The following is a 22,791-nucleotide window of genomic DNA, read 5'->3' on the forward strand; positions in this document are numbered from 1 at the left end:
TGTTTAATATGCAACATGTTGCTAATGAAATCATGGGACATAATGCAAAATTAAAGTTTCATGTGATAACAGTGGATGTTTTCATGTTATCATTTTTCTCGGTTACTTTCGGTTAATTAATATGTTACTTTGGACTCCAGGTGATAACCAGTTTTATCAAAGATATTGTTTATCTCAAAGATAAGCTTCAAAAGAAAAATAAACACAAAACCAGCAACGAAAACAAAATACAGCCTCCGTCACTGCGTCTGATAGTGGAACCAGAATACCTGACTGACTGGGTCAGGATTGCTCAATAATACTGTAACAGAGTAAGCTTTGTGTTGCCACAGTTATCTCTAAAAGAAGTAATTTCTAAATTTGTAACCACGGTTGAAGGGTTTACCTGAATTCCAGCAGAGTAAAAGGTTGAATTCTCGAGGATAAAATTAGAAAGAAGTTTTTTTTAAAGAAAAGTACAGAACCGAGAAAAGTACCCAGGTACTCGTTGTCAGCAGGTATTTATCTGAGATGCTTTTTGGCTGTAGAAGTTTAGAGTTCAGCTTATCAGAATTCAGTCTCAACAGTGTTTTTTTTGTTTAGACCAGGTTATTTTGCCTGCTTAGTATTTTCAGATTTGACTATGATACATGCCACTCTCTCTCTAAATGTTTTTGCTCTGGAAAGCTCTCTGAGGCCTTTCTTCAAGATGGAGCACATCTCTCGTTCTCAGCTATGCCTTTTCAGAATTCTCTTCCTAGGTCTTGTCCCACAGACATACGTAGCACAGGTTTACATCAAATCATGCTGTTGCAATTGTTTACTGCCTTTTTATTCTCTACAGTTAAACTCTGAGAGAGAGAATACAGCACCAGGGACCCTTTTGGAATTTACGTTTCTAATGTAATTCTTAACTAGCAGATTCTCTCAAGGATTTACTGGACTTTTTTCTCTTTGCACAGGGCTTTCAAGATTCAAGAAAAACATTTGTTTTTTATAGTCTGGCTTTTGGTTAACTCTTCATCCATAAACAACATGGGAAACTTGTCATCCATTTCTCTCCAATCCGTCTTAGCTTTTTGGCTTTTGATGCCTTCAGGTCACATTAATTTCATTTTTGGTACACACATAACTTGAACAAGAGTGAGATCTTTTAAAATAATATTGTTGATCAGAGCTACACATACACCACCTACATCTGTAAGCACCTGGGGGGGCATGAAAGTCTTGTTCCTTAGTTCCTTCTAAATGTTTGTGGCAGAGAGATGGCACATGGGGATGTCTGCTGTTTCCTTTGGAAATGCTCCTATGTCACAGATGTAAGTTTTCTAAGATGTCTTTTCGGAGGTGTTTCTTTGTTTCCTGTTATACCTTCACTGCTAATACTCAAAATAGGTACTTGCACCTTTCTGATCTGGACATTTGACTGCAGCTTCATTCATTGATGCAACTGATAAAGCCAACCTTGAGCTCAAAAAACTGCAGAGCCTACACAGGTACTTAGGTCATCCAGTGCCGAAGTTCACACTGACTGATCCTTGTTACACAGAGCTATTACTTAGGGATTGGTGCCAGTTTTAGCTGAAGCCTCATGCCATTGAAGTATACTCCTAAAAAGTAGATGACTGGTGCCATTTGGTGTCAGCTAACCAGAAGTAATGGCAGCAGATCTTAAAGGACAGGGCTGTAACTCTTAAGACTTTACCAAGGCATGAATTCAAGAAGGTTCTACCCCATCTCACAAGGAAGAATAGACTTATTTCCCCTAAAAGTGGAGGGACCTAATTAACCATGTCACTCAGCTAAATGTCACCTCTGGCAGATCTGCAGCAATCTGTCTGAGATGGGGACTGGACTGGCCAATAGAATGAGAGCCAGTTTTTTTCGGCATACTTTGATGACATGGAAATATTGCTGAACTTCAGGAGACAATTTCAGTCTTATTCAGTGAAACAGAAGATTGCATACTGTGCCATGAACCTCCTCGGTCAGACCAGTGTTACTGGACAGAGAAGCATGACGGACACCTACTTTAACCTGGGTAACAAAGCAACACCACCTTTCTTTTTCTCTTCCTAATGTGAAGAAAAAGTAATATAGGATGTTTACTCAACTGCCAAGAACAACATTTCTTGTTTTCACATGAAAGCATGTCCAAAGGGGTAAAAAAGATTTCATTTTTAAACCAATCTAAAGAGCACCAGGTGCTGAAGATTTTTAATCAGTATTATTTCAGTACTTGGTTGTTTTCACCATGTTCCAGATTGAGGGCACTTCTAGTAAGAAGCTGCATGAAAAGTAAAGTTAAAGCCGTATCAGTCACTCAGAACTGAGGAAATGCAACAATTCAGGCTTTTCCTACAATCTTAATTTTTCCTTGTTTGTAGACATTACGATATTGTCTTTAATTACATGATCATATACTATTTTGCTGATGTCTCAACTCAATTGTTCAGTATTTCTTTTCATCATCCTTATTCTTTATGTACCTTATTTCTCAACCTGCCATTCAGACACTTCAATGAACACAAAAGTATTAATTTTTTTTTTCTCTGAGAATGTGTGGTAATGTTATCTTATCTGAGTGCCTCACAAACATCATTTAAGTCTTTCTTCCCAATCCCTTTATGAGATTAGGTGTGATCTTCCCCATTTGACAGATGAAGAATTTACAGAAACACAGAAGTACAGAAGCATTAAGGTTTAAAAAAAAATTTAAATCCACTTTATGCCAGTATTGAGACATCTGTGATAATTTGCTAGCACTAATAATGTTTAAACACTCAGAGCACACTGAAAGCACATTTAAATTGAAATTGTTATTTCTTCGTAAATCTGATCTCTGCCCCCTTTACTTGCTGCCCACAAAACAAAGCATGAAGATTTTGGAGTACTCTAACATTTATTTAACATATATTCTTTTAAAGGACCTTCTTTCACTTTGGAGAGAAGATCTCTTAGCTGATTGCATCACTGCAGTATATTCTACAATTCTGCTTATGTTTGTAGTGTAGAACTTTCTGAGCAGGACGGTGCCCTTTTCCAAGAGGGTCTCTCAAGTGATCTTTAAACAGTATTTGAAAGATTTTTCCATTACATTTCTGAATTATGGGGATGTATTTTACTTTCTATTTTGCACATAAACTAAGAAACTCTGCTTTCCTGGCAGCGTTTTTCCCCCTGAATCACTGAGATTTGTTAAAGATTATTTTTTCTGGTAAATATCCTCCTATTTAATCCAATTTTCTTTTTCTTTCATTTCTCATAGTTTAAATGTTGGCCTTATCTAGATATACATCCAAACCAAATTTTTATAATTTTGTTCTGTAATTCTCTATGTAGTGGAATAGGTGTACAATCTTAATAGATGCTGTGGTTTGACAATTTGCATTTTTGTATTGCTTTGAATTGACTTTACACTGAATTTCTTTCTAGGCTAGCTAAAATTACAGCAAAATAAATTCTGCTAAATTATCTGCCTCTCTCTTGAAGTAGTTTGGTCAGATGATAAGTCTATAAGGCTAATTATTTAGCCAACACCTGTAGACATGACCCCCAGACAGCATTGTCGTTATATGTAAAACTTCATTGTCTAATTTTACCCCTTCCTGAAGCCTTTCAGAAAGTTGTTACAATTGAAATTACTTACTTAGCATAAAGCAGGTTACATGTGCTCCTTAAAATATCACAGTATTCTTTCTATTCCTAACTGCTGGCAAGTTTCCAACAGATCTGTATGTTCCAAGATCAAAATTGCTTTATATTAATAGTAAGGGAGTGAAAATACTGAGTAAAGACCAGCTTAGGGAGAGAACAGCTCGGTACTACTGGAGTTGTATCTCATAATGTGACTTACTAGATTTAGACTAGACACGGTGTGTTCTGAAGTAACTGTTGAGTTAAAAACCTGTCAAATCAGACTCCTGCAAGCATCAGGAAGAATGTGCACTAACTAAAAATCTTCTTACTGCTCATACATCTGTGGTGTTTTCTGAAAACTTTGCACTGACAAAGCTGATAAAGTTATTTCCTGAGAGAAAATTCCATTTATTATTTTCTTAAAATCTTAAGATGATTGATTGCTCTTTGTTGCCTTTATTTTCTTCTTCCTCCCTCTGTGCTCTGGATTAAGAGTTAATACTAATATTAAATTCACCAGGTGGGACTTCTGTTATTTTTGTCAGTTCTGGTACCTGCATACCTACAGCCAGACCTCCCTTCCTCCGTCATATTAAATTACTCTATTAAATATAGAATTCTATATATAAATATATTCTATTAAAATCAAAATAATGATCATAAAATACATGTCCACTTTTGAGGGTCTGCACTACATTTATTCTAATCCCTGGTTTATGTCCACCTCTTCGCCAAACTAAGTAAAATATGGTGACTTTTCTTGTCTTGCAAGCACTACCTGCCTAGGTCTAGCAGTACCTTATTAGAGCATCATCTTCCTGCAAATAACGTTGGAAGCCTTATTCTTAAATGAACGAAAAGCTTCCTTAATTAACTTTTTTTGCTTAAAAAACAATCTTCAGAAAGAATTCCTGACAGAAAGAATTCCACTACATAAAATTCAGCAGAGGAAAACTGTTGTTTGGTAACGTTGCTAGAACCTCTTATTACAGGCTTCAGAGTTCCCAGGAGCACATTTGACTGAAATGATGATGTTTTGTCTGCCTTGCTGGACCTCCACTGACCTCAAGTATAGTAAAATGTAAACTGCCTCATCTTTCATACCTAATTGGCTTGCGTTATTCCTCCACAATTTAAGCCTCTGATTGCTTTTAATAATCTAGCTAAAAGGTGGATAATTTTAATAACCACGTTGGGTTTGCATTTTCACATGCAGATGCTGACTTGCAATCCACTAAACAGCAGCACCTGAAATGATGTGTGTGATACAGCAGTTTCCGATGGGTAGTTCTGGTTCCTCTTTTTAAAACGTGTGTTGTTATATTTCTGTAGGTTCATAGGGAGCCTGGTTTCTCAGTCTGAATGTCTAAGAGGCAAAATTTTCTCTTTCCTGTTAGGTATCGAGGCATAAATAAATAAAATCTTTGTCCCTACATGAGAGCAAATGTGGCAAAATTTATAGCACTTTTAGTATCATTTTTTAAAATATGAATGTAGTACATTTTTTCTACATTGAAAAGTTTTTATACATACATTACCCAATTAAAAATCTAAATTTCTTGCAATTTTTAATAATAAGAACATTAGTTTAATATGTATTTATGTTTCTGTTTTAGGAACTTGAACAGTACAGAAGAAATGCTTCTAAATCCTGGAAAGAAATGGATTTTGACTCTGATTGATGAGCTGCTATAGGTGTCTTCAGTTTAAAAACATTTACAAAATTTTTCTAACATTACACTAGCAATTTCATCTGATGCATTTGAAAACACATATTATCAAACTACAAAATTAGTATTTATTAAGCATCCCTGGTGGTATTTTTCAAAGAAGAGCTGTTCATTCAGTCCAAATTTGTGAATCTCGGCACTGACACAGTTTTAAAAAGTTTTTAAAAGGTTTTAAAAGTCAAGAATTCTAGATTGTTCACAGATGGATTTGAACATTAGGACTGGCATTAGCCAGTTCAACCTGTTTTAGAACACATTATTTGGTTTATTTTTAAATACTTCTGCCCTAAGCATGTATTTGAATATAAACAAGTTTTCATATCCAAAATATGAAACTGTGTAGTAGAGTGTGGTGGGCATCTTTTTCTTGTTCTTTGCATATATAAATAAAAAGCAAATCTTAAGAAATGCCCGGTTCATTTTTTTATATATTTGAATAAATAAATAAAAACCTGGCAGAATAAAGTGTATAACATTCTTTGACCTCGATCTAGATCTGTTTCAGAATCATATAGCATAGCTTAAGACAGGAATTATTTCTTGCAAAGCATAATGTTGTAATAACTTTGCATAGAGTTTAGAAGATGGACATTTCTGTCATATATTCAAATGCTAGGAAGTCATCTAGTTAATTTGACAGATATCTGGCTAGTGCTGGAACTGTTATTGATTGACATTCAGCCTAAGGTTGTGAAATCGTAGCGTAAAAATAAAGCCAGAGGTGTCTTTTGAGAGTTAAGACTATCATATAAAACTAATTAGGTAATTATGGAATTTTAAGATACAAAAATACTTGAAGAAATCTCTAGCGATCCCTCTGCAAAAGATAATTTCTTCACTGAACATGCAAATAAGTTACAAAATTTAGGAATTCTGTGTCTCTTGTGCTTTCAGTTTTCAGAGGCCCACAAGAATAATTTCCGAAGACAAAAATGACATTGCTACAACTTTTATACTTTTTCTCTAGTTAAATTGACATTTTATTAAACAAAACCAAAACATTATTAAACAAATTTGTTTTCTAGTAATTCACAAACCGCTTTCAAAACAAGATTTAGAACTTGAAAGAAGGAATACGTATAAATAACTGTCTTCACTGATTCAACATCATTCACAAGGCAAAAACATGTTGGGTAACTTTGATGCTGCTTCAAGATCTGCACTTATTGGTTGTATAGTGTGTCTAAGATTAAAGTGGAGTGACTTCATTCTGTCTTTACACATATTTGGTTTGTTTCCTTTCCCTAAAAGGGTATCAAAGCATAGGACTTAAAATGAAATACTGAGTCCTCAGAAATGAGATTTACTAGCAGTTGTACCCCCCTGCTTATTGGTAATAGTCAAAAACCAAAATAATGAGGAAAAAAATTAGAGCACCATTGCTACATTGTTAGAAATTGTCAGCAACAGCTAACAAAATTAAATTTAAAAAGTGCTTTAAAACATGAAATACTGTTGATTATGGCTGATCTGGGAGAGGACTGGGAATACCAATATCTGAAAGCCATTCAAACTCCTAAGACAACATTGTTTCTCAAGATGGAAACAAACACGAAATGAATGTGTAATCACTTAAATACTATCTAAAATCCAATAATTTAAGCCTTTGGCCATCATAAAGTTACAAGTGTAGCATTAGACATCGTTGGAGCTCCTACTTTTTTATTGCCTGTCAATAATTCTCTCTCTTATTTTGAAGCTTATAATTGCTATAATGGCAAGTACTGGTAGAAAAGCATAAAGGATTAGGAAATCGATTGTGAACCGGGACAAGGCACCAGGGAAGTTTTTGTCAATGAACTGAACGCCTTGAGAGAAAATACACGCAGCATTATTTGCAGTGGAACTGTTTGCTCCACCTGTCAAAAGAAACAAATAGTTTTCTTCAGTAGATAAGTCAGTAAAATTAAAACTCAGACTTCATTATCAATCCCATGCATTTAATGCACCCAGCCCTGATATAATTTCAATGATTAACTATACCCACAGCAGTAATTGTCAGCACTTTGGAATAAGAACAGACAAGCCATAAGGTTCTGCAGGTAATCTATGCCACACTTTTTGAAGGGAAGAACACAGGGTCACTAGGAGTTCTGTCTTTTGTTTATGCCAAACAAAGATTTATGGCTTTTCAGGCACATTATCTGGAAGGGCCTCAAGAAGAAATATGCCCCATGAGGTAGACTTAGAGGGTTCAGATGTGTTGAGTGGTTCCAAAATGCAAGAAATGGTGACTGTCTGAAGGGCACATCAAAACCAAGCTGTTTGTTAGTACTAACAAAGTCATGGATTCATTTTCTAGCGGTTGCTATTTGTGCTCTTGTAATAAAGAGGGGCAAGAGAGACTACTGGGTACAGAATATATGGCCTTGGAGAGGAGCATAGAGACCTGGCTACAAAGCCCCAGATATCTTAGGAAGGTCCAAAGCTGAAAGTTTTACTCCCATTAATGGATGTTAGCTACTGACAGCCTGATTGATTCTGATGTGTTTTGCTGCTTATCTTGCTCACAACCAGCAAAGCACAGCGCTCAATACGTACCATGGTAACTTGAACTGAAGCCTCACTAGTATTAGAGGAAACGTGATCAGGTGTTACCTGTCAGTACTCCCTGCGGTGATGTTTGATCTTATATTGTGCAATTCTATTCGTGTTCTGTTTGTGTAACACTGCTCCGAAAAACTTTGCAGCCTGTTACAAACTTAGCTTCCAAAATGTCCCCAAAGACAGGATAAGAGAACAGGTGAAGAAGAGAAAGATAAAGAACTGGGAAAGAATGAGAGATGGCTGGAACAAAAGAATCAGACTCTGGTCTGGCTTGTTGATGAGGCATTATATTCTTTAGTAATTAATTCAGTAATTAATAAGCTTTTTTTAACAACTCAAAAGTTACCTTTATTTTATCAGGATATGCATATGCATATGTAGAAGGAAAATAAACATCAACACCTCATTAAAATTATTTATAATGGACTTATTTTTTTGAACACTTACCACATGTGAAGTTTAGGCCATAAAATTCATTGACTATAAGAATTTCACTGCTGTATTTTTGAAAGGTAAGAAAACTGAGCAGTTTAAAAGGTGTTGGCATTTCTTCGATGGTCCTTAAAGAAACAGAGAAGTTAAACTGGCTTTTGCTACATTCCAAGAGCCCCCAAATTAAAACAACCTCTCATCATTGGTTGTGGCCTGTGACAGAAACAGTTCTTGTCTGTAGCTGTAGGTTTTTCAAACATAAAGTCCATTTTTAGGGTTAAGTGAGAAGACAACCGTGAAGGCTGTCTCTGGCTTTGGTGCAGTGTCATAACATTCAGCCCTGACGTGTTTACGGACAGTCACAAATAATTCTCTGGTTGTTTGCTGTTCACACTGAAGTGATGAACTGAAAATGATAAGACCCAGTATAAATCTTAGTTGCCAAAAAGGATTTCTTCCAGAGTAAGAAACCACCACCCCCTCCCTCCATCTTCAAAACCAAAGAAGACTGAATAGCAATTCACTGGAGCAATAATAACAAAACAAGAATGAAGCAAAAAAAAATGAGAAGACACATTTAGAAAGACTGGGCAATTCCAGCACCTAACATACTTCAAGACTTTATAATTAAAAAAAAAAAAAAATTAACAGAATAAAACCCAGCAACCCAAGTCTCAATGCTATTTTTAACATCATTGCCTAAGAAGATTAATCAAAAATATTAATTAGCATTGTCTCTACTGTAAAATAAGGTTAAAAACCATTCTAATGCTTTTAAAAGTTATCATTAAGGCATTAGACTATGGTAGCAGTCTTGTCACTATAAACATACATCTTCCTGAAATTAGGCAGGGACCAAAAAAAAAAAATAGACATTAACCTAGCTTTATTTGATAAGTATTAACTGGGATCTACTTTGAAGAGACAAAACATCATCAACTTTGTAAAGACTCATGTGGTTTTCTTGAGGACAACTTGACACCATTAGGCACTTGTAAGATAGGTGAGAACAACTGCTTTTTTAAATCATCATTACCAGTCTTTAGTGTCTGATAAGTTTCAGCAGGTACTAAAAGCTGTAGGAATGGTTTTCTGGGTAGGCTGCGTTTGGTAATGAGGACAGCATTTCACATCATAATGTCAGCATCAGTGAAAGAATTCAGGTGAGCTGATAGATATTAATTGTTCCATTTTATCTTCCATTTATTTGCAAAAAGTGGGGGAAATCTTCAATATCCTTGTTGATATCTAAAGATATTAAGTGTCTGGTTTGTGTATTTAGTGCAAGGTCTAACAAGATTACGTAGTTCTGCCTCTGAGGGAGCACAGTTGCACTTGCTTTCCATTACTACCTGTGCATTATTGGACTTCTGCAATACAGAATGTTCAGAAAACTCTTCTTTAGGTAGTTCATTTTAACAGTAACACTATAACAAAAGAAGATTTTTTTTTTTCTTACCTTACTAGTCCTGTTCCCACTATCACACCAGCTGAATTAAGTAGCACCACTCCACTTTGGACTATATTTGGGTTTTGAACCACGCCGAGTATAACTAGTGTGAGTAGTTCACCAATTATATGAGAGGCTAGAACAGCAGCAAAGAAAATTCCAAATCTGGAAGCATCAGGATACAACCCTGTAGTCCTGTACAAAAATGAGCAAAAGAACACTTAGAAAACAAGGTTTGGGTACTAAACTTGGAAAGTTTAGTATTTTTGTCTCTGTTTTTGTTTTTTTTTTGCAGTTACATCTCCTTAAGTGAACAGTTTATGCCTTAACCCTTAGTGTGTTGTTTGGAATCTTAACATAAAGGACATGCACTTAATATAGTGATGTAAGTGCAGATACATTAGGTTTCCTCCAACTAGATTAAAGAGGGTTATGCAAAGATGTAATTGTTGCAGAAACCCATGTTGTTTCAAGACAACCACCATGGCTTCTACAATTCCTTAAATTAACATCCTTTTCCTTTTAGAGTCTCTGCAGTGGGAGTTATTCATGTAAGTCACATATTTAAAGAGCATCTTTATGCAGATAATTAACAGATGGGATTTTGCACTTCTGACGCTGTGCATGCAAATGTAAATATGGATATAGTAAATTAAAAGGAAGGCTAATTAATTTGCCACCCATGTAATTCTTATAATTGGATTTTCCTCCATACTCCTGCATTCTTTAACAGAACATGCTGTTCCCAGTTTTACCCTATCTAATCAAAGGGAAAGAGTCCTCTCAGTCTGTACTAAAGATTAAAAAGTTTGAAAAGACCAGCAATTGCTTGGTATGCTTAATTCAGCCCCATAGTGTATATGACAGATGACAAAACCTTTTATTACATGGTGACATAATATTCTTTTTCCAAAATATGTCATACCGAAATTGCCTTACACTAGGTGCACACCGCATGCTTTGCTTAGCTAACAAGCAGCAATTCCACATTTAATTTTCTTTTCCTGTTGCTCAGTGCAAGGCCCTGTAACTGTTTTTTTTTTTTTATCCACCATGTTTGAATATGGTCTTAAAATAGAAGTGATAATTTTCTCCCAGGCTTTCCTGTAGAGTTTGTCGTAACACCAGAGTAACTTATAAATAGATGGATGAACATTGACTCTTCAAGTATTAAACAATCAACGAGCTAGCAGGTATTTAGCAACCCTTAAGCACAAATTGGTGCAGAAGAAACAGCTTTCCAAGTGGCAGGGTAAAAGTATCACCTTCTCTGAGCTGCTCTAATACTTTACACAGAGCTATGTAGACACAAACTAGCAAATCTGGGGTACGGATAGAACAGAAGAAAGCCTAAAGGAGAAGGAAAAAACCCAGCTCAAAGAGAGAATATTACAGTAAAAGAATAGTAGCATGATGTGAACTGTCAGAACACTTCCCAGAAGCATCTTCAGCTAGGAAAATCTGCATACACACAGTACATTCACTTGATTGTAAAAGAGGCTCTATTTGATCTCAGCCATATCTGCCTTGTGTCTGATGAGGTAAGAGTTTGGGTCTGTCTGACCCAACTGCCTGACCCTACGGAAACAAACTTTGTGAGAAATGGCTTGTAAGAACACATGCCAGAGGCTGCTAAAGCCTCTCAAAAAGTTAGTCCACCCAGGAAAGTTTAGTCCTGCACAGGTAGAAACCGCTTGCCCTAAGAGGTCTAAGAGCACTGCAAAATCACTTTGACACATCACCAGTGGCTTCCAAATAACCACAAGATAGGGAAGGCATGGGGAGGTTAATATCTGCAAACATTATCCATTAACTGGAGCCGCACCATTTATTGTTGGTTGTGTTTGAGGCTGCCAAAGCACAGGGGCAAAGTCTCTGCCCACAAGGATTTCCTGTTCGTTACGGAGCGAGCATGTCACTGAGCCTGGAAAGGTGCTTTCCTAAGGGCTGTTTCCTCAGCCACCAGCTCAGAAGCAGTCACAAACAGAAGGTTAGCACAGCACTTAGTGGGAGGAAGAGTAATTTCTGCTTGTTTGTGAAAAAAAGACTTCTCGGGGAGCCCTGCCTGAAGCAGGCAGTACTGATAGCTTGCAGAAATAAAAAGTCCAGGCAGCTAATGGGACAAAGGGATAGTGGCTAACTTTAATAATAATACCAAACTATGAAAAACCCTACCCATACATGCAAGTTTTCACATCTGCAGGAGCACAAATCTTCCTCTCAGGGCTCCTCTCCATCTAGGAGCTGACAGTTATTGAGATCCCAAATGGAAAGAACTAGGTAAATGCCGAATGAGCACTTCCCCTCATTACCTACTATAGACCAGAAGGAAGAAGAGAATAGTCTTTTTTTTTATTATTTTTTTCCTGAGTTTTAATATTTGGGAGGAAAAAAATCTATTGCAAAATTCCCATGGCAGACTAGGTCCCTGAGCAGAAGTTCTGATTCAGTAGTCCAAGTGATTTGATGCAGTTGTACTCCATCCATTTTTAAACTGCCTAAGGGCATCTTATAGCAGAGGAAGAGCACTAACATGCACAGCTACAGCAAAACAGCTCCTGCATTTCAGCTCCTTTCCAAGGGTCCATCCACTTACCATTTTCCAACAGCTAACCAGAGAACAAGCAAGGCCTGCTCGTCATTTTTCTACATTTTTCTATAAACTGCCATCTGATTGCAACTGCCCCAGGAAAACAAAAATTAACTTTAATGCACTAAACGTTTCTCCTTTCATAATTAGAAAAGAAAAAGATTGGAAGGCAGAAATTGGTCCTTAGTACTTTGCTATTTGGTTACAGGTGATAAATCAATGGAACAGAAGTGAAGAAGAGCAGACCTGTATGATAGATAAGGCAACAAGCAGATGAACTATCTCATCACCCCATTCTGAGGGTGATACTACTTCACAATGATGCAATGAAATTATTGTACTGGAGGGAAAAAGGGAAAGCTTTATAATCAAACACTTGCTCACACTTACCAGAAACCCACTTGGGTGCCTTTTTCTGAAGGGTGTAAGAGAAGGATCCAGATTTTATCACTTTCATATGCTGTAGCTAAGCCCAAAATATTCCAGGACATATGAAATTTTGTTACTGTCACATACCAATGGTTGAGTTCCTCATCCTTTTCTTTCCCTTTTATTTCCTATTTTTCCAAATGTAATGTAAAATGACACTTCCTGCTTTCAGTATGACACAAGAAAGATAAATGTCCCAGGTCCATTAAAACTTTCCAAGTTACCTAGAGAACTGGTAACCTACTTACTCTGAAAGTGTTTTTAACTCTGCCTGAAAGAGCAGAGCTAAATTTGTGTCATTTTTCCTTAAGTTTTCTCTGTAATCATTCTGAGAGACAATAGCAGGAAGCCATGCCAGGAGGCCTGTTGCTGACACGGTAATTGAAACTGGTAACAAAAAGAAAATGACAATCCAACAGACTGTACAGGTGCTTACCAGTATATAAAGACGCTGAAAATTGCCACGCTGATGACACTGAAGGGCAGGAAATGTACTATATAAGCTAAAAGCATTTGCCACTTCTTGTACAGGCCATCTTTGCTTTCTTGGTCGCTGATAGCACGTAAAGGTGAGACTGGATTAAGCATATAAGAAATAAATTAAATTACCATTAAATAGAAAGAGCAAGATTTGTTGCTAGCAAAAATGACCCAAAGCACAGAGACAACCTTGAGGATATATCAGAAACATTCAGCCTAAACCGCTCTGACCACTTTTTCCCCCACTATAAATGCCAAACACGCTCCCTTCAGATTGCAAACGTTGGTAAGCTTAATGACAGAGGCCTAACTTGGCAGTGTGCAGGATAGCTTGCTCTTTTTTGCACGTACAAACTAAAGACATGAGAAAACCCACTGTCACTGGATAATTCTTCGAGGTACTCTGATTTCAAGGTGATGACAGCAGTTCCCAACGTGAGCAGAACAATTTTTAGGGCCGTAAATAGAAACTACTGTTGCTCTCAGTATGGCAGTTGTACGAGAAACACCCTCTAAAAAAGTGTAATCATCACATAACACTCATAGACCCTACTATGGTTAATTGTTGTCAAAGCAGTTTTGCACTTCCATCCTTTCCATGTGTTTTGTTTTGTTCTCACTTAGGATGTTAACTAGACAAAGACTTTGTCCTGGCTTTATAATGCTGCACACAGGCAAATTAAGGTCTTTTGCACAATTTAGAAATAAACCCTCCATGCACAGACCAGCTGTAGAAGGGAGAGGGAGGGATCAAGGCATATTCCTTCGAATTCCACTGGATTTCGTGCTTCTGTATCAACTCTGACACTGCCTAAAACCGTGAAGATTCTTTAAACCACTGCCTTCAAAAAAACCACATTTTCCTATTTATGAGATAGTGGCAGCAGTACCTGCTGCTGCACAAAACACAGGACAGGAACTCACAAAGGGCAACAGCATTGAGCATCCCTGTGTAGGGCGGGGCACTCACGCACTGGTAGACAAGCCCCACGCGGTCCTGCACGGCTCCTTTTACCAGGTCATTCTTTAGCCTAAGAAGGAAGAAGGCTATAAACAAGCCAAACAACAGATTCTGGAGGAGACGCATGATGATGCCTATTTTATCTCTGGAGAAGTTTCTCGTTGTCCTCCTGACAATGAAATGAAACAGCAACAATATACACTTGTTAGCGACGACTGTCAACAAGTTGGCAGGGTATTTAGCTTTGAAAAAAATCTTCTACAGACAGTGGCCACAAAAAGTTATTATATTAAAAAAGGCAGGGACAAATACAGTGGGAGAGCAAAACTACCAAGAAAGTGCATTTATATATGGGGCCGGGGGAGGGGGGAAGAGTGGATAGGACCTAAAAGATTAGTGGAAAAGAAAAAAAGATTTCTTTAAAAGAAGGGGAAAAGAGTCTTACCGTAAAAGAACGCATATTTTGTAAAAGGCACTGGGTGAGTCTTTATTTTTGAGTGGTATTGGTGGCAGGTCTTTCATACACTTTGTTTTTTCAATGGTTGCCAGTACTTTGCTGAAGATCTCCGACTTTTTGTAGGATGATACAATTTCCTGAACCCTGCTGTAGGTTTCGAGTTCACGTTCCTTGCTCCGGGTGTCCACAGATGTCAGATCCACTGTAAATTTACAAGGCTTTTACTATATATACACATCACTTTCCCTTCCTATCTCTCCCCCCTCTTGCAACTAACTTATCTCTGTCTCCATCCTAAAATCTGCAAAGAAGAAAAGATCCATTGAAAACATTCAAGGTTTCTTTTACTCCTCCCTTCTGTTAGGTGCAGCATGAATGAATTACTGTGCAGCCACAACAAATCTGTGTTTTGTGGCCTCTGTGGGACCCTGCAGTTTGAGGCCTTGATCTGGAAATGCAGGGCCTGAGTCGTGTGCTGGTCAGACCTTTAGCCTTCACCCTGCAGAGCACAGAGCTGTTACTGCAGTGTTGGGCTTCACCTACCTCCTTTGCAGACATACTTCTATTTTAATACGAAGCCAAAGGATGTTCAGCAGGCAAAATTCCCCAAGCAGGCTCAGTCCAAGCTGAAGGAAACATTACTGACTGCCACGGAACTTAGGAAAGGTAGATACTTCACAGAGTTAATGTTCCTTTCTAATAAATCCACCTAACAACAGCAACTCTTTCACTGGCAGATTGGAACTTCGTGTGTTCTATTTTCACAAGTCATACACATTCAGCAAATGTGCTGAAATGCCTTAGAAATTTCCCTTTTCCCTAATAGCTGAGGTTTCAAAAACTGGTTTGTTGTTCTTAGGAATCTTTGTTCTTATGGAATTTTAAATTACTCTTTTACATCTGGTAAGATGTCTTCATTTTTTATTTATTCCTAAGGTTTCTCTCATCCTTAGATATCAGTGTTGCAATGTTTGTTCAACTTCAAAATACAAATTCAACAAGAGAAAAGGAGGCTTTGTCCAAGATTCTTAATCTGTCCTCAAAACCTGAACTAAGCTTAATAGATCTCTGGTGTTCTGAAAGCTGGAATTCAGCAGCATTGTCTTTAATGGTAAACATATACAAAATGAAGTCTTCACTTTTGTGAATATGAACATCTGAAACACACAAACACTTTTTAAATTTGGCCAGTGTGACTTGCTAGAAGTGACACAGGACATAAATGTCGTCCAGGTGTGTTTTAAAAGAATTATAACATACAACTAACTAGATCAAATAGCTAATGTCTACCATGCATTAGTATTTTTTTATAAACACGTGTGATAGTTCAATAATATAATCCCCACTCAATACATAGGATCTATTTTCCTCTGCTGGTGTAAATAATATCAGAATCTGTCCCTTCATTCACATCAAATTGCACAAAAAAATATAAACTACCAATTTTCCAAAGACTAAATATTCTGATGATTCTTTGCTCTAAACTGTATTTTTTCCCTTTCTTGTCATATTCAAAGGTTGACATTCGAAGAATGCAGCACTCTTTTCACCAAGCTTTTATAAAAGTGGGTCTAAAATTTAAATCATCTATGCTTTTCAAGACTATTCAAATTCATGAAGGCAAAATTATCCTCACTGTCATACCAGTATTTTCAGCTTCATCCCATTTAGCTTTATGTCAACAACCATCCTCTCTTCTCACTGAGTTTAGGATGCCATCTAGACAACAGGAAAACACTGCCTCCTCTGAATGCAGCTTTTTGGATTGGTCAGATTCCCTGGTTAGTGCCCAGCTGGTGTTGCCAGAAATCAGCTTTAAAAAGAGAGTTATATATATATGTATGTGTATGTGTACACATTTATGCACACACACAAACACGTACACATTCTTTTCCCACATGTATGGAGCAGGGACATGGATGTCCTGCAGCAAAACCAAGCCTCATTTCCAAAGTCTCATGCTGCCCCTTTTTTTCATCCTGAATTGGTAAAACAGTACTCTTCACTTTATGCCAGCAGCTTGCTATCATCAGCTCCTGAAGCATCCATATGCTCTGTTCCACCCTGGGATTAGCAACTCCCCAAACTTTGGGAAACCTCAAACTCAGAATCCCTAGAAGCTGATGCCTCAAGTCATCCCATATTTATTCTACACCCATCCCTCCACGCAACAACTGTTTCCTATTGCTTGGCATCGCAGAATCCATAAGAGCATAGGACTTTCCACAGTTTTGGGATCAAATTCTTTTTCCAGCATCCAGTGCACAGCCATAGAGAAATGCCATCAGGAATCCACAAGTTTCATGAAGTTGAGATTCCTTTTCTATCGGTACTTTACTCCTTTCTGCTGTGTTTCAGGCCTACTGCAAACTTGGCCATGTTAAGGAGTCAGCCCAGCCCTCTCTCTGAGCTGAATATAATTACAGAGTTGGGGAAAAATTCAAACACATTTCCATCTCTGGAAAAACTTTAATTTGGTGAAGAAAAACTGTTTTACCAAAACAATATAGACAAACTTACCATAGTAGTCAAAAGGATTTGATTGTTCAGGACAAGAATAGCCACAGTCACTAAAAAATGTGATCATTTCCATAGGGTTCCCACAGAAAACCATTTCTCCAAAGCTCATGATGGCTATTTTGTCAAATAACTGTCAGAGACAAATTAATATATTAGCAATGTGTACTGAGAAATGCATTAATTCTTGAGTACAGCTACTGCCTTGGTAATAGAAATGCTTTGACAGGAAAAATAATTTTGACACATTCAAACTTCCTTAGTATATTTCCCTCAAAGGAAGTTTGTCCTTTCCTTCACTCCTTTCGGTGGTTATGTAAAATGACTCATCTTTCAGCTCGTAAAACTAGTGCTTCTTAAATCTGTCAGCAACAGCAGCATACAGAAGTAATGCACAAACAGAAATAGGTGCTGGGGCTTTGTGACTTCACTTCTAATGCACCTTTCACTCACTGACTGACTTCCTTTGGCGCTTAATAGCCCCAGTCTGTAAAATCCCCAAATTGTTGGCAAGATTATCCTGAAGTGCTTAAGGACTTCTGAAGAGCTTAAGCACTGCTCTTTGGGTGAACATTTGCCGGGGCAAGGCTCCCACCAGCTATGATCAATCAATGTTCCCAAGGCACCAGGACTTGCTTTCAGTCCAAAAAAGCACTGTTGCTCCCCTCTGGCTCCACAACCACTTCCATTCAGTCAGCCAGGGAAAAGGTTTCTTGCATTCACATGGAGGTGGTGGATGTGTCAGAAGAGCAAAGCAAGAAACAGTGGTGGGAAGGGAGAAATGCTCTTCCACAGTACAAGGATTGCAAGGCAGGCCAGCCCCACCCCATAACCAAGGTGTATCCACATCCCTTGACATGGTTTCTCCCAGTGGTTTTGATTTTGCAAACACAACACAAAGGTTAGGCACACAGTCAGTGTGCATACTGTTTTCACAGTGTCCCAAAGTGCCCTGTGACTGGCAGAAGGCCAGAGTTGTAAAGTTCAAGACAAGGCTGTATTTATGCAAGGGAAAGGAGGAGACCCTATGGAGGCAACTATCCTGGATCTTGTACTTCTGTTTTGAAAAGAACCTAGGTATTAAAAATCTTGGTAAAAAAAAAAACGCCAATAGTGAGTAGACATCGTTTACCCTGAAAAGTTCCGAGCGAGGCTGATGAATTGTAAGAATCACAATCCTGTCTCTGTGTGCAAGCTGTGAGAGAAGCAAGACAAGCTGGTTTGCAGTCAGGCAGTCCAGCCCTGTCGTTGGCTCATCAAGTAGCATGACCTCTGTCAAATGACAAGGAATAGCTTTAAAATTCAGGTAAATGAGGAGGAAGTGCTACAGCTTCTGCCTTTAAAAAAAGCAAACAATACAGAAATTACTTTACATGTGAAGTTCCACGTGTAAAGTTGAGTATGAATGGATCACCATGATGGGATCTTTCAGTTTAAGTTAGTTTCATTAGTTGAGTTACAATGATTAGGAATAAGGGCATAAAAAACTAGTGCAGGATCAAAGCATAATCGTTTTTTTTTTCTAAATTCATGTAAAATGTGAAAATTACCAAAATAGAATCGATGTATACATCTGCTTCTAAGAACAATCATGATAAATTTCAGCATGTATGTAAATGTAAATATAACTGACAAAATTAGCAAGAAGTTATAATCTGAATTAAATCTATATATACACACAGAATTTGTTATGAACAAACCAAGAGTTGTTAAAATACAGCGTTTCTAATTCCCTAAATGGGAGCTGGAGGGGATTACTGCATTTTCTTCATTATTTTATTGCAAATGGAAGGGAAAAATTTAGTCAAATCCATTATCTTTGTATAGATGAGATAAAGCAGAGAAGAGGGCAATCCAACCTTGATTGGGGTAAGAAGGGATTTATCGCTATAGGTTTATCTACACAGAATTACTATAGTGTTTACTATAGAGTTTAGTGACTTACTGCGCAACAACTACATCCAGTGAACTCCCCAGAAGTCACAGGTAGCAGTGATACATCTTACTTTACTATTTAAGTGCTCCTTCCTGCCTGATATGCAGTTCTAGCATATCTGCATTGCTACAATAACTCCAGCACACAGCAGATGCCTGCAGTACATTTACTCCACAAGATTCTGGCAACTTCAAGAAACTATCTCAAAAATGTCAAAATTTACAGGGATTTTTTTTCCCCCCCCTGGATAATCCTTCTATTGTCATTTTGCTTTGATTTTCACTCAGCAGAATATTTTTGCCTCTAGAACATACGTGGTGCTCATGCATACACAGCTCAATGGCATGAACTCCACTGCAAGGCTCAGTGCTTGCATATATATGGCTCCAATGTGCTCAAAAATTATGAATTAATGGGCCACAACCAACACGTGGGAAGAGTGAGCCCAGTAAGACTTGAAACGGATAAATGCAAATCTAAACCTATGCTCAACCCCTAAGATTTTTTAATTGTCTGCTTTCCAAGATCAGCTAACAGATTAATGGTAGACCCCGGTTACTATTTTACCCTATTCTGTTATTATAAGACAGTTTTTGCTGAATTACAGGACGTAAATGCTTTTGTATTTTAAAGTGTTTTATGGAAGCCTACGGTAGGACCACAAAGAGATACAGTTTTATTTTGAAAATCCATGCAGTGGTACTTACTGGGATCTTGTAATAGCTGGGCTGCAACTGATACCCGACGCCTCTCACCCCCAGAAATTCCTACGATATTACGGCTTCCGATTATTTTGTCAGCCATGTGGCTGAGGCTCAGCTCGGTCATGACTGCATCTACCTGAAAAATAATTACAATTTTAAAAGACTAAACACAGTCCAACTCAGATACCTGTGTGCAATGGCAAAAAGCAGGGAAGAAAAAGACATAATTTTAGAATATAGCTTCCCCAATATCCTGCTTGCATCCATTCCAGTTGGAGGGTATACGGCCTCATTTCTACTTGATTATTTTTCATATATTATTTAAATTATTTTTTAAAATTTTATTTTCATGTATTCTGAAATGAGTAATCAGTTGACATTAAGAGATGAAGAGTTCAGAGGTGGGACTAGAAGTTAAGGTATGAAGCGTAATGTGCTAGTCTGGCTTCCAAAACTGGGGAGCAGGAAGGCATATCCATCCTGAGTGGAAGATCGGTGAAGAGAAGAGACAGAAAACAAGAGCCTTTGGTCAGGAATATCCAATCTTTACCTTCAAAAGAGTCCTCTAAATAAATCTGAAACATACCTACTTTATCAAGAATATAGCTTGTAGGGGGCTTAGTAGACCAGTGCTTTTTGGAGCTGTTCTGGTTGGTGAGAGATGTCCTACAGGAGCCAGAGCAGTGTCAAAATCACTTCTGCTGTCCATGAGACTTGCCAGCACACATAGCAAGAACTGGGTTTACCAGCTGGGAAAGGGGAACTGACCTCAAAACCAACATCAGCATCTCCTGCAGCAGTAACTGCTGCAGCTTTGGGTGGAGAGTTTTATCCCAGCATAATGGTGACTCTGGGATGTCAGCACAAGCCCCTTGCACAGGGGGGGAGCACCAGAGAGCTAGGGTCCTACTCCTCAGCAGGAGGATTTCTCCCCATTTGCAGAATGAGGATTACAAAACCTCGTAAACATAAAACACAGCCATGGATGGAAAGCGCTGCTGGTGAAAGCATTACATGACATCATGTCTACCTTTCTGGTGGAAGACGATAAAATACAGACCTTCTTTTTGATGAAGTTGTTGGAGCATTTCTTAAGAGTTAGCAAAGCTGTGTATGTCAAAGACTCTTGCACAGTGAGAAAGCTTAACAAAGTGTCACTCTGAAAAAAAAGAGAGGAAAAAGAAGCAGTTAATCCTGTAGTAATTTGTTATCTTGTCTCTCCTCATGCAAGTTTAGTTAATACATGCAGTTTAATAATTGATTTGTCCCAAATTTACTAGTAAAATCACAATCAGATTGCATTACACCATTACTTTTCTTTACGTGAAAGGAAGAACTGTACACAAAAAATAAATGTAGAAATCAACCTGTGGTACATAAGAGAAGCAATCTCTAAACTGTTCCTTCTTCAGCTGACGTCCATTCACATACACTTCACCAGAGAAGTTGTCTTTATGTGTCAGTCTTCCTGATATTGCATCCAGAAGTGTTGTTTTCCCAGAGCCTTTTAAACAAAAGAAATTAATCAGGTGATGAGATGAATGTTACAATTCCAAGAGCGGTAGCCTGATTTGAATGGAGACATATGAAAAGAAGCGAGATTTTTTTTCTCAATAACATTAAAATACTAGTCCTGAATATGCAGTTAGTTAAGGGGAAAAAAAATGGGAAACCGAGAATGTGAGTTAGCGTTCACTTCATACAAATTCACACTTTGCAGCGGAACATTTGAGTTTAGAAGTAACCTTTTCTGTTACTGAAGTTATAATTATTAGTTAGATGACAGAAGATTGAACTCTGAAAACCAAGCACCGGAGTTTTACAAAGCAGAAGTTAAAATGAGCCGCAATTTCATTATTTAAAACACAGATCTCAGTCACATTCAGATCACTGAGAAAGTAACCAGTATTAACTCCAATCTTATTTCTTTCAAAGTTCTGGAACAACTTACCAGAATTTCCTAAAATCCCCATAATCTGGCCACTCTCTATGTGAAAAGAAACATCCTTAAGTATTTGCCGGGTCCATTTTTTACAATATAAAGAAAAGTTCCACCATGGGCCAACACGTTCTCTTGGAAAACAAACATCAATAAAAATTAAAGAGAGAATACTTAAAAATCTACCATAAAGCAAGTGAATGGTTTATAGCTACTTGCATGTGGGATGGGAGCCTGCAAGGATTTAAAGATATGGAAAAAATAAAAATCAAAATATTTTCTCCCTTCCCCTCCCCAGGCTTTAACTTTTTAATTTCAGCATTATCTGCAAGATAAAATGAGGTCTGAACACATTTTTCAGAATAATTGCTAAGAGGCTTTTGGACTACAACCAAAGGGGCAAACTTGAACTGTGGCTTTATTTGTTGACGATGTTTGCCAGCAACTAATCCACCCGGCCATATACTTAGGGCCTATGTTATCCTTCTGGCAGCAGCAAGAAGGGCAGTGGGAAAGGGCACAATCTTTGGAAATCTCCTCTAGCACACGTCCTCCAGAGACGTCTGAGGGAGAATGGGTGAGCCCCCCAGAGGACAGGCCGGCTGTGCCTCCCTCGGGCCGTGAGCTCTGCCCCTGTGGCAGATGTCCCAGTGCCATGAGGTGGGCAGCCTGGAAACATCCCTCCCCCTCGGACTGGGCTGAAGCCAAGCCCACAGACCGCCAGCGCCAGCCCCGCTTCCCGCAGTCCCTGGGGTTGGAGCAGCTCTTGGCAGGCAGGGGCCCTCCGTACTGCCCTCCCCAGCCCTACCTGACGGTGTAGGAGACACCCTGGACACTGATGCTGTCGGACGGCTGCGTCCCAGTCTTCGCCTCGCCTGTCTGCCCAATGATGCTGCTCTTTTCCAGGGCAGGAGACGCTCTGCCCGACATTCTCAGGTGCTGGGGCTCCATAGCCTCCCTTCCTCAAGCCTCTGGCCGGGTGCCCGGCGCTGCCACCACCA

The 22,791-nt window shown here is 38.3% G+C and overlaps 2 protein-coding genes across 3 annotated transcripts in view; one reads left to right on the forward strand and one right to left on the reverse strand.

Moving 5' to 3' along the window:
* The window catches only part of DYNC2LI1 (dynein cytoplasmic 2 light intermediate chain 1), a 21,135-nt gene extending 15,375 nt beyond the window's left edge, over positions 1–5,760 (forward strand). Inside the window, exon 13 of the mRNA XM_027903591.1 lies at positions 5,235–5,760. Coding sequence (XP_027759392.1) covers positions 5,235–5,300 — 66 coding nt within the window. The 3' untranslated portion in view covers positions 5,301–5,760. The remainder of the gene's footprint in view (positions 1–5,234) is intronic.
* The window catches only part of ABCG5 (ATP binding cassette subfamily G member 5), a 35,130-nt gene extending 12,375 nt beyond the window's left edge, over positions 1–22,755 (reverse strand). Inside the window, exons 1-13 of one of the 2 annotated variants that reach the window (XM_027903590.1) lie at positions 22,599–22,755; positions 21,803–21,924; positions 21,219–21,355; positions 20,912–21,010; positions 19,855–19,987; positions 18,344–18,483; positions 17,215–17,344; positions 14,683–14,896; positions 14,201–14,406; positions 13,233–13,371; positions 9,787–9,972; positions 8,343–8,455; positions 7,007–7,207 (exon numbers count right to left, since the gene is read on the reverse strand). In XM_027903590.1, coding sequence (XP_027759391.1) covers positions 7,011–7,207; positions 8,343–8,455; positions 9,787–9,972; positions 13,233–13,371; positions 14,201–14,406; positions 14,683–14,896; positions 17,215–17,344; positions 18,344–18,483; positions 19,855–19,987; positions 20,912–21,010; positions 21,219–21,355; positions 21,803–21,924; positions 22,599–22,741 — 1,959 coding nt within the window. In that variant the 5' untranslated portion in view covers positions 22,742–22,755 and the 3' untranslated portion in view covers positions 7,007–7,010. Of the gene's footprint in view, positions 1–6,304; positions 7,208–8,342; positions 8,456–9,786; positions 9,973–13,232; positions 13,372–14,200; positions 14,407–14,682; positions 14,897–17,214; positions 17,345–18,343; positions 18,484–19,854; positions 19,988–20,911; positions 21,011–21,218; positions 21,356–21,802; positions 21,925–22,598 lie in introns of those variants that run through there. The other variant, XM_027903589.1, reaches the window with a different exon arrangement.
* Positions 22,756–22,791: the final 36 nt, after the last annotated feature.

Source organism: Empidonax traillii, unplaced genomic scaffold (genome assembly GCF_003031625.1).
Source record: "Empidonax traillii isolate 1590-97213 ecotype Southwest subspecies unplaced genomic scaffold, ASM303162v1 scaffold984:size454904, whole genome shotgun sequence".
Lineage (NCBI taxonomy): Eukaryota > Metazoa > Chordata > Aves > Passeriformes > Tyrannidae > Empidonax > Empidonax traillii.